Here is a 12,019-nt window from a genome sequence, read left to right as displayed (position 1 = left end):
TCTCTTACAGACTTGATCTCAGTGTGTGAGCTGCTCAGATGTACAGCAGTGTTGTGGATTAAAGTCTGTAGTGAACGCACGAGTGATGAGTCTAGCGCCACCTGCTGGACAGAGGATGAGCTCAGCACTGCTCTGATGTTGATCTGAGTGGCTTATTTCTCTCCCCGTCTGTCTGTCTGTCTGTTCGTCTGTCTGTCTGTCTGTCTGTCTGTCAGACATTGATGAGTGTGAGGACCCAGAGTTCCCGGCGGGCTGCAGTCAGACCTGCTTCAATCTGCCCGGCAGCTTCACCTGCGGCTGTGAGAGCGGCTACTACACCAATGATGGAGTACACTGCATCGGTGAGACACACACACACACACACACACACACACACACACACACACACGCTGGAGGACAGTTGCGATTTTACTTTCTACCAGAAGCATGATTCTGTTTCAGCTCAAACCAGAACACACTCTCAAACATGCGTGCACACACACTGCACATCTGTACATGCAAACACCGACATGCACACACACACACAGACAGACAAATACACTCGCATATTTACACTCACATGTACATACACACATATGCATATGCAAACACATGCACATACACCACACAAACACACACAAACAGGCATGCATAAGCACACACTGTACAAACACAGAGACACAAACACGTGCAGGCGCAGAGAAACAATTCAATTCAATTCAATTCAGCTTTATTTGTATAGCGCTTTTACAATGTCGATTGTGTCAAAGCAGCTTCACATAAATGCTCATAGTAACTGGAACAGTGTGGTTCAGGTTTTAGTGTTTAAGTTCAGTTCAGTTCAGTTTAGCTCAGTTCAGTGTGATTTGCTCAGTTCAGCACGTTTGTTTGAAACACAAACACACACACACTTGAGCTTCATGTGTGAATGTGTGTTTAAACTTAGTGTCATTCACTAAAACAACATGCCTTAATGGATGTGTTTGACCTGCTGTGTGTGTGTGTGTGTGTGTGTGTGTGTGTTTCAGATATCGACGAGTGTGTGCTGTTCCCCAGTGTGTGTGTGGAACCGTCCAAATGCATCAACGCTCCGGGGACATTCGAGTGCCGCTGTCAGCTGGGATACACTTACAACATGAGCTCACACACGTGTGTCGGTGAGACACACACACACACACAGAGACCCAAACACACACTCAGACACAGATCCAAACACACACACACACACACTCGGACACAGATCCAAACACACACAAACACACACACAGAGACCCAAACACGTACTCAGACACATAAAGACACACACACACTCATACACACAGACCCAAACACACACTCGGACACAGATCCAAACACACACACACACACAAAGAGGGAGACAAACACAGACTTAAAAAGAGAGAGTGAGACAAACACACACACACACACACACACACACACACACACACACACACAAGAGCACGATCACAACTGGAGAATATCACGATCAATAATACACATGTCATCAAATGTGTGTGTGCGCACGTGCCGTGTGTGCGTGCAAGTGTGTTTCTTTTTCTGTGCGTGTTTGTCTCTATCTTTCATTTTGTGTGTGTGTGTGTTTGTGTGAGTGTGTGAGTGTGTGTGTGAGTGTGTGTAGTGTTCAGTTGTGTGTTATCAGTGGCTGCTGTTTATTAATGATGTCCTGTAAGAGTCGTGTCCTCTGTCTGTTCTGTCACACCTGATGGGGATTATTCCCACACTCATGTTTTATTCACCGCTATCATTACAAAGAAAATAATCAAGTGTGTGTGTGTGTGTGTGTGTGTGTGTGTGTGTGTGTGTGTGTGTGTGTGTGAGATGTGGACGAGTGTTTGGAGGACGCGTGTGCTGGCGAGTGTGTGAACGCGGTGGGCAGTTTCTCCTGTCAGTGTGACGGGCGCAGGGGTCTTCAGCTGGATGAGGACGGTCTCGGCTGCGTCTCAATCCCCCAGTGTCTGCAACTGTACGATCACAAACACAAGGAGATGCTGTACCTGGGGGAGCAGTTCAGCGGTCTGCCCGTCATCTACCTGCGCTTCAGACTGCAGCCGCACACCAGGTCTCACACACACACACACACACACACACACACACACACACACACACACTTGTACACTACGGCCAGTTTAGTTGATCAATTTCCCTATAGCGCATGTGTTTAGCCTCGAACCAGTGACCTTCTTGCTGTGAGGTGATTGTGCTACCCACTGCGCCACCGTGCTGCTCATATTTTTGATATGACTGTTATTATTAATGTATTTGTTTCCATCATGCAGGTTTGCGGCTGAGTTTGATTTCCGCACGTTTGACCCAGAAGGCGTGATTCTGTACGCCGAGTCGTCACCCGACTCCTGGATCATGCTGGGTTTGCGGAGCGGACGAATCGAAGTCCAGTTTAAGAACGAACACTCCATTAAGATGACCAGCGGAGGGAAAGCCATCAATGACGGACAGTGGCACGTGGTGCGTTCACAACACCACACGAACTATCCAGCCTCCTGCGAAATAATTCTTCACATATTCCCCAAATGATGTTGAGCAGATTCAGGAATTTTTCACAGTATTTCAAGGTCAATATTATTAGTATGGAGTTAATCTAGAGCCATATATACTTCCAAATAAAAGAAAGTTTTTGAAAATAAAAATAAAGTATTGAGCAAAAAATAAATGCAAATCTCCAAAAATCGCAAAGCAAAAATGTATTTTTGAGAAATTAAAAATGTATTTTGCTAATAACAATAAAGAATTACAAAAAGTAAATTAAGTTTTGAGAAATAAAAATGAAATTTGAAAAAAACAAAAAAGCTGCAAATAAAAACCAAGCAGTGCAAAAAAACTTAAATATTTGCAATAAAAAAAAATAATAAAAAAAAAAATATATATATATATATTTGCAAAACTCTTTTATAGCATTGCCTTTAAAAACCCGTCCAGTCAATTGCAATGCTCATTTTGATTTGTGAGTTAGCGATGCTGTTTTCTCTTTGCACTCATGTTTCTGTGTGTTTAACTTTGTGGCCCTAAAAAGGGGGCGGAGTCAAGGGAACTTGGAGATTATTTTACGGCAGGGCCTGCTATAAATGCCCAAGTTCTCTTGTAATATTAGTTTTTGTAAAGGCAATGCTATAAAGTTTTCCAAAGTATATAGTTTTTTTTTATTTGCCAAATTTATTTTTATTTCTCAACTTTTTTTACCCTTTGCGATTTATTTTTATTTATTTATTATTATTTTTTTTAAATTTATCTATTTATTTTTGGCTCAATACATTATATTTTGTTTGCAAAACTTTCTTTTATTTTGCAAATATATGTGATTGACTCCATATATTAACCCACTTAAAGCTGCTGTATGTGAGTGTTTGACTCTTCTGCATCATAAAAACAGCATCATATGTTTGCAGATATGTCAGAAACATGCTCAGTGAACATTCTTGATTATCTGAGAAACAATGCTGAAGTCAGATATTCTGCTGTGGACGTGTGTTACGTGCTGGAGCGGCTGTCTTTGTTTTAGTCTCTTTAACCCGCCCAATGCCAATTCAGCCAATCATATTTCAGCAGCCGGGTTGCCAGATGGTGGAGAACAGCGTATTTCATTCATTCAGTCTGAAAGACTCTCAAAGCATGGGTCTGTGACTGAAATGTGACCTCTGGTGGACTGTAGCAGACTCTGAAATGAGATGCAGATTCAGAGTTCCACATGAGGTTATTAATTAGCGAATATTATAAATATTAGGAGTTTAAACATTAGGTGAGCAGGTCACCTAATTAACCTAGTGAAGCCTTTGCATGTCTCTTTAGGCTGTATAGAAGTGTCTTGAAGAATATCTAGTCTAATATTATTTACTGTCATCATGACAAAGAGAAAATAAATCAGTTATTAGAGATGAGTTATTAACACTGTTATGATTAGAGATGTGTTGAAGAAATCAGCTCTTTTAAACAGAAATTAGGGATAAAATATGAAATAATTCAAATGTAACAGGATAGTGAAATATTCAAGCTGAAATAAAACTAATCAGACTCCAGAAGAAAATCTATTAGAGGAAATACTGTGAAAAGTTCCTGAATCTGTTAAAATCACTTTGGAAAACATTTGAAAAAGAATCAATATTGCTGAGGAGAGCGAATCATTTTGTCCTCTCTGTTTTTAAATGAATGAATTAATACTGCAGGGCGGTTATGATAACCAGCAGTGCGTTATTGTCCAGTAAATGAACAGTCGGTGATTAGTGAACGTGTGTGTGCAGATCTCAGTGGAGGAGCTGTCGGGCAGCATCAGTGTGAAGATCAGTAAAGAGGCTGTGATGAGCATCAACAGTCCTGAGCGTCTCTTTACTCCCGTTAATGACAAGCTGGAGACTAAAGTGTACATCGCCGGCCTGCCCAACCACAACCAGAGCCTCATCAAAACGGTGACGCATTCAGCACACACACACACACACACACACACACACACACACACACACACACACACACACACACACACACGGGGTCGGAGCACCAGTGTTTTAACTGACACATTTCTGATGATGTGTTGAACTTGTGTTTCAGATCAACCCTCGGCTGGACGGCTGCATCCGCGGCTGGAACCTCATGAACCAGGGAGCGTCCGGGGTGAAGGAGGTCATCCAGGAGAAGGAGAGCAAACACTGCTATGTGCATGTGGAGAAGGGCTCGTTCTTCAGCGGAGGAGGACACGCGCTCTTCAACATCGACTACAGTCAGTGCACACACACACACACACACACACACACACATATAAGTGCACACACAAATACACTTGCACATGGACACACTTATACATGCATGCATGCATGTGCACACACACACACACACACACACAAACATGCAAATGTACACACTCATATATCAGCACACACATGCATATGGACACACACATATGCACATGAACATATATACGCACACACAAACATAAGCACATGGATACATACACGTACACATATACGCACACACACATGCACTTGGAAACGCATATGAACACACACACAAGCGTACACTAACACACATGGACACACATTTATACACACACATGCAAGTGGACAACCGCATATATGTGCGCACACACTTACATATACACACACGCACACAAACAAACACACATGCACATGGACACATACGTGCACATACAAACACATGGATATATACGTACACACACACACACACACATACATATACGTGCCCACACAAACACATGCACATGGACACACATATTCTCGCACAAACACACACATATACACAGACAAATGCACACATATGGACACACACACTGTATATTTACACCAACACACAAAAACATGCACATGGACACACACACACATATATAAGCGCACACACACAAACACACACCTGCACATGGACACAAACTTATATGGACACACACACAAACACACACATGCTCATGGACACACACAAACACACACCCATGTACACGCACACACAAAGGCACAGACACATGCATATACTGTAGGCACACACACTCACATGCACATGGAAACACACATACGCATACACACAAACACGCACATGGTCACAAACACACACACACACACACAAGTACATGCACAGACTTTCTTTAAAGGGCACCTTTAAGTAACTGTGTGTGTATGCAGGTGAGTTACCTGTCCTGTGTGTGTGCGTGTTTGTGCGTGTGTTTGTGTGTGTGTGTTTGTGTGTGTGTGCGCGTGCGTGTGTGCATGTGTTTGTGTGTGTGTGTGTGTGTGTTTGTGTGTGTGTGTGTGCGCAGGTGTTTCAGGTCAGTGGAAGCTGGATGTGGTGATGAGTCTGCGTCCGTCCAGCACCACAGGGGTGATCTTGGCTCTGGTCTCCAACAACACCGTCCCGCTGCTGGTGGCCGTGGTCTCCCTAGGGCCGGATGATGCTGTAAGTGTGTGTGTGTGTGTGTGTGTGTGTGTGTGTGTGTGTGTGTGTGTGTGTGTGTATGCGTGTGTAACTGTGTGTTTCTGTGTGTGTGTGTGTGTCAGGAGCTGCAGGTGCTGCTGGACGGTGTGTGTGTAGCGACGCTGCAGTCTCTGATGCTCTGTTATCCTGATCGTCTGGTTGTGGAGCTCAGAGCTTCAGCCGAGGGGCTCCAGATCTCCGCGAACTCCTCCAGCGTGTCTTACAGCGAGCCGCAGACTCTGAGCGCCGCCCTGCACAAGCTGGATACAGCCATGCACACACAACCGCAGACGTACATCGGTGGACTGCCAGGTCAGACAACCACACACTCCGAGTCTGTATGGTAATGCGCTTCTGACTGGAACTGAATATTGAGTAGGGGGCGGGGCTTTCTTTATACCCATCATACCACTGTAAATGAATGGTTAGGAAGGCGTGGCAAAGGATATTATATACAGTTGCTATGGAAGTCCTCAAGTTGACTTCACTTAATATCTGTTGGTATAATTTTGGAGTGACTTATATATTCATTAATTTAACAGCAGTGTGAATAATGAATTGTGTGTGTGTGTGTGTGTGTGTGTGTGTGTTCAGATCTGCCGCTGTCCATCACACCAGTCTCCGCCTTCTATCACGGTTGTCTGGAGCTCGTTATTGGTGGTCGGCAGCTGGATTTTGATGAAGCCGTCAGTAAAGACAACAGCATCAAATCTCACTCCTGCCCTCCGTACTCCATTACCCAATCTCCATCTGCACCATGAGCAGGAAGTGACATCACTGGAGAGGAGGAGTGTATTTTAACTGATCCGCTCATCACACTGCAACAAATGCCTTTATTATTTAGAGTTTGTGTCTGGTTTCTAGTCCAAATATGTTTGCTTGTGATGAAAATGCTTCTTGATTTTAAGAGATTTTGACATTTGGACTGGAAACTCTACTTACGGAAGCATTTCTGCAGTGTGTTGACTGGAGACTAGCCTGTGGAGCCTTCATTTACACACCATCAGTGTTCATACTGTTCCTCACGTCTGATTTTAGTCAGGTTTTTACACTAAACTGTGCGTATAGAGCCGTGTCTTGTATATAACACTCTGATTTTAAAGTGCTGTGAATATGATGAGCAGTGATTGAACAATAGTGTTACTGTAATTGTTTTAATAAAACCTTAAAATTCAGATTGTTGTCATTGTGGAGATTGAAATCTCAGCATCCTTAATACGCTAAATCCAGACATAAATAAGAATGACTACCTCTTTAATTAACATTTATATAAACTGTAAATAATCACAAAGACAGGGAAACATCAGGAAAAAAACATAAGACATAATTATTTTATTATACACTCAGCGGCCACTTTATTAGGTACACATTACTAGTCCCAGGTTGGACCCCTTTTGTCTTCAGATCTGTCTTAATCCTTGGTGTCAGAGATTCAACAAGCTGCTGAAAATATTCCTCAGAGATTTTGCTCCATGATAGCATCACACAGTTGCTGCAGATTTGTCGGCTGCACATCCATGATGCCAATCTCCCGTTCCACCACATCCCAAAGCTGCTCTATTGGATTGAGCTCTGGTGACTGTGGAGGCCATTTGAGTACAGTGAACTCATCGTCATGTTCAAGACACCAGTCTGAGATGATTGAGCTTTATGACATGCTGCGTTATCCTGCTGGAAGTAGCCATCAGAAGATGGAGACACTGTGCTCATAAAGGGATGGACATGGTCAGCAGCAATACTCAGGTAGGCTGTGGCGTTGATGCTCAATTGGTACTAATGGACCCAAAGAAAATCTCCCCCACACCATTACACCACCACCACCAGCCTGAACCGCTGATACAAGGCAGGATGATCCATGCTTTCATGTTGTTGAGGCCAAATTGTGAGCCGAGCATCTGAATGTGTCAGCAGAAATGGAGACTCATCAGAGCAGCAACGTTTCTCCAATCTTCTATTGTCCAGTTTTGGTGAGTCTGTGTGAATTGTAGCCTCAGTTTCCTGTTCTTAGCTGACAGGAGCGGCACCCGGTGTGCTCTTCTGCTGCTGTAGCCCATGCGCCTCAAGGTTGGACGTGTTGTGTGTTCAGAGATGCTCTTCTGCAGAGCTCGGTTGTAGCGAGTGCTTATTTGAGTTACTGTTGCCTTTCTATCAGCTGGAACCAGTCTGGCCATTCTCCTCTGACCTCTGGCCTCATCAACAAGGCATTTGCGCACACAGAACTGCCGCTCACTGGATATTTCCTCTTTGTCGGAGCATTCTCTGTAAACCCTAGAGATGGTTGTGTGTGAAAATCCCAGTAGATCAGCAGTTTCTGAAATACTCAGAGCAGCCCGTCTGGCAGCAACAACCATGCCACGTTCAAAGTCACTTAAATCCCCTTTCTTCCCCATTCTGATGCTCGCTCTGAACTGCAGCAGATCCTCTCTGATGTCATGATGTCTCCATGTCATAACTATAGTAAAGACGTTGACAGTATTTATTCATCTTTTTTAATGATAATAAACTAATAATTAATAGAACTAATAGAATACAATATTTAGTTTATGAACTATAATATACTTTTTGTTATTTCATGTTTGATTGTACATTAGCTAAAGTGAATAAATGCTCTATCACCACTTGTCATTGTTGGTTGATGTTCACTAATGTTGAAGAGTATTGTTATATTTTATTGTTTATAATTTCTATATTTTTCCAGTGAAGCTTATTCTTTTGTGTGCATATTATTTGGCATATAATCTTGATGTTTTATAATGTGAAATGCCAGTGGAGGAATCATTGTGAAAGCGCTGTACAAGTCAACATTAGTTACACACTAATAACAGAAGAGGCTGATGGCTGTTCATAGAAAATCTAGGCAGGAAAATTTCCACATAAGTCTTGTTCGTTTGTGTGTGTGTGTGTTTATGGGTTTGTTTGTCTATGTGTGTGCGTGTGTGAAAGAGAGAATCTGTGTGTGTTTGTCTATTTGTGTGTGAGAGAGTGTACAGTGTGTATGTGTGTGTTTGTAGGCATGTATGCATTAGGTCTGTGTGTTTGTAAGTTTTATAGTGAGTGTGGGTGTGTGTATTAAGTGTGTGTTTGTGTATGTGCGTGTGTTGATGCTTCTGACCTGAGCTTCAGTGTGTTTTTCAGCTGGACAGGAGGAGTGACCTGACCTCAGAGAAACAGACGGGAAAGAGGAGGAGAAGGAAAACACTGGCTCAGAAAAACAACAGCAGAGAGAGAGAGAGAGAGAGACTGAGGAAAACAGCTGCAGAGGAAGAATGTAACCTCACATCTGTGTGTGTGTGTGTGTGTGTGTGTGTGTGTGTGTGTGTGTGTGTGTGTGTGTGTTAGAGGGAGAGAGAAATATCAGCGTTTGATCAACAAGCAGAGCAGATTTGATTGAAACAGACTTTAATGAAGAACTCACTAGTGGACATTTACACTTGAGTTTCCTTGAGTTATTGTAGACTACAGTATTGCCTACATTTGTTTATAGTATTGTAGTTGTTACCATAGCAACTGTAGAATCACCACAGCAGATCAATTACTGTAGTTGTTGTGTTACCATAGCAACAATAGAATCACCACAACAGATCAAGTACTATAGTTGTGTTGCCATAGCAACTGTAGAATCACCACAGTAAATCAGTTACTGTAGTTGTTGTGTTACCATAGCAACTGTAGAATCACCACAGTAGATCAATTGCTGTAGTTGTTGTGTTACCATAGAAACAATAGAATCACCACAACAGATCAAGTACTATAGTTTTGTTGCCATAGCAACTGTAGAATCACCACAATAGATCAATTACTGTAGTTGTTACCATAGCAACTGTAGAATCACCACAACAAATTAATTACTGAAGTCGTTGTTACCATAGCAACCATAGAATCACCACACCAATTTAATTCAAGTGCTTTACCATAGTATGGTTCAACAGTATTATAGTATGTAGTGGAAATGACTGTAGTATTTTTCAAGACCGAGAGCAGACTTTAAACATGAAGGAACAGTAACATGTTAAACTCTCTGGAATTTATCGAGATCTTACATCATTCTCCTTGATTTTACATAAACATTTTATTTTTGCTGGTTATGTGAATATTAGGAGAACGCTGCCTTTTATTATGTTGCTAACATTATTCAACATTATTACTTTTTGAATGTTCTCTTAAAACTAGACCCTTCTAAAACTGTGTAGATGAGCTTCTAGCTGACAAATCTCTATAATGTTTATTCAAACTCCTCCTCTTCAGACAGAATGCAATTTCAGACACGCCCAAAATTCCTTGTAGAAGTTTTCTTATTCGAATGTTTGTTCATAATATAGACCAAAATCTGTGAACGAAGACTGGTGAATTTATATTCTTTCATGATGCAGTTACAGAGCGGAAGTTGCTGAGGATTATATTTCAGTATGATAATAAACCTCCAACTGAAACTGAATATTGAGTAGGGGGCGGGGCATCATTTGTGCATCATTCTCTCATAGCAAACTAAGGGGCGTGGTTAAGCAGACTGTGGCTGAAGCATCACCAGAAGAGCCAATCCAAACACAGAAGCAGATGCTCAGACTGAAGATTGCAAAAAATTAATAAAACGGCTCGATAAACTTGAACAACTCAATAATTGACATAAAGAATACACCAGCAAAATAACCACTGTAAATTATGATTCTACATCACCTTTCATTATGAGACTCTCAAACAGCCCCAGTCCCCTTGCACGGTCATTGTAGAGTGCGGAGCAGCTGGAACATTCTGCTGAGCTTCTGCTTTTGTGCTCCACCAAAGACATCAAGGCATTGAGGTCTGAAGGACATGATGAAGGACAGCAAATGCAGGATCTCCGCCTTTAAACGTGTGTTTAGTGAGCGCTGGAGGAGTGTGTGCTGCAGTGATTCTGCAGTGTGTCTGCATAGGGAACTCCCTCATAGACTTTCACCAGGGAACTGACGAATCTGCTGCTCACCGAGAGAGAGAACACAGACATTGCATGACAGTGTGCAGTTTCTGTTTACACTTTATTTGAAATACACTATTGCAGCAGGAGAGATTGCTTGTATACCCATGTAGGTCATGCCTAAAAAAGTTAATTAAGAGACATTTGACCTTTTATGACATTAATTACCCAATAAAACGTCAAATAAATCATTTTCTTAAAAGATTCTAATAATATTAATAATAATAATTATATTAATAATAATCACAATAACAATAATATTAACAACAACAACAATAATAATAATAATATTAACAATAATAATAATATTAATAATAATAATAATAGTACTATAACAATAATAATAATATTAACAATAACAATAACAACAACAATAATAATAATAATATTAACATTAATAATAATAACCATAATATTTCCTAGAGATGGGTTGCGGCTGAAAGGGCGTAAAAACGTGCTGGATAAGTTGGCGGTTCATTCCACTGTGGCGACCCCGGATCAATAAAGGGACTAAGCCGAAAAGAAAATGAATGAATGAATAATAATATTAACAACAACAACAATAATAATAAAAATATTAACAATAATAATGTTAACAATAATAATATGATAAAAATAATAATAATAATAAAATTAACTATATAAATAATCATATTAACAGCAACAATAATAGTAATATTAACAATAATAATAGCAATAATAATGTTATCAATAATAATAATAATATTATTAATAATAATATTTACAATAATAACATTATTATTATTATTATTAATAATATTATTGATAATATTTCTAATAATTTTAACAACAACAATAAGAATAATAATATCAACAACAACAATAATAATAATAATAACAATAATAATATTAATAATAATAATACTTTCAAGTTAGTTTTAAATTTTCCACATACAGAATGATTTATGTAAAATAAATTAAAGTACAAAAAAAGCAAGAGAGAGTGTGTGTGCATGAAAGAAAAAGTGTGTGTGTGTGTGTGTGTGTGTGTGTGTGTGCATGACAGAGAGAGAGTGTGCGAATAAATAGAGCAGGGGATATAGAGAAATGCACAATGCAGGAGAGATCGAGAGAGAGTGTGTGTGTGTGCATGAGCGAGAGAGGGCGAACACATTGAGCAAGAAA

At 40.6% G+C, this 12,019-nt stretch overlaps 1 protein-coding gene and 1 long non-coding RNA gene across 2 annotated transcripts in view; one reads left to right on the top strand and one right to left on the bottom strand.

Annotated features, from left to right (window-relative positions):
* The window catches only part of pros1 (protein S), a 10,743-nt gene extending 3,646 nt beyond the window's left edge, over positions 1 to 7,097 (top strand). Inside the window, 9 exon segments of the mRNA NM_001077323.1 lie at positions 216 to 341; positions 1,008 to 1,136; positions 1,819 to 2,059; positions 2,277 to 2,463; positions 4,251 to 4,415; positions 4,555 to 4,723; positions 5,768 to 5,904; positions 6,006 to 6,234; positions 6,517 to 7,097. Of these exon segments, the coding sequence (NP_001070791.1) occupies positions 216 to 341; positions 1,008 to 1,136; positions 1,819 to 2,059; positions 2,277 to 2,463; positions 4,251 to 4,415; positions 4,555 to 4,723; positions 5,768 to 5,904; positions 6,006 to 6,234; positions 6,517 to 6,683 (1,550 nt within the window). The 3' untranslated portion in view covers positions 6,684 to 7,097.
* A 73-nt stretch (positions 7,098 to 7,170) lies between these two features.
* On the bottom strand, positions 7,171 to 11,425 carry LOC141383826 (uncharacterized). The gene is made up of 3 exons (XR_012404884.1): positions 11,282 to 11,425; positions 10,597 to 10,874; positions 7,171 to 8,374 (listed from the first exon to the last, which is right to left on the bottom strand). It is a non-coding gene; the product is annotated as an uncharacterized lncRNA (long non-coding RNA).
* Positions 11,426 to 12,019: the final 594 nt, after the last annotated feature.

Source organism: Danio rerio, chromosome 1, assembly GCF_049306965.1.
Source record: "Danio rerio strain Tuebingen ecotype United States chromosome 1, GRCz12tu, whole genome shotgun sequence".
In the NCBI taxonomy this organism is placed as follows: domain Eukaryota; kingdom Metazoa; phylum Chordata; class Actinopteri; order Cypriniformes; family Danionidae; genus Danio; species Danio rerio.
This window is presented reverse-complemented; position numbering and strand designations above follow the sequence as displayed.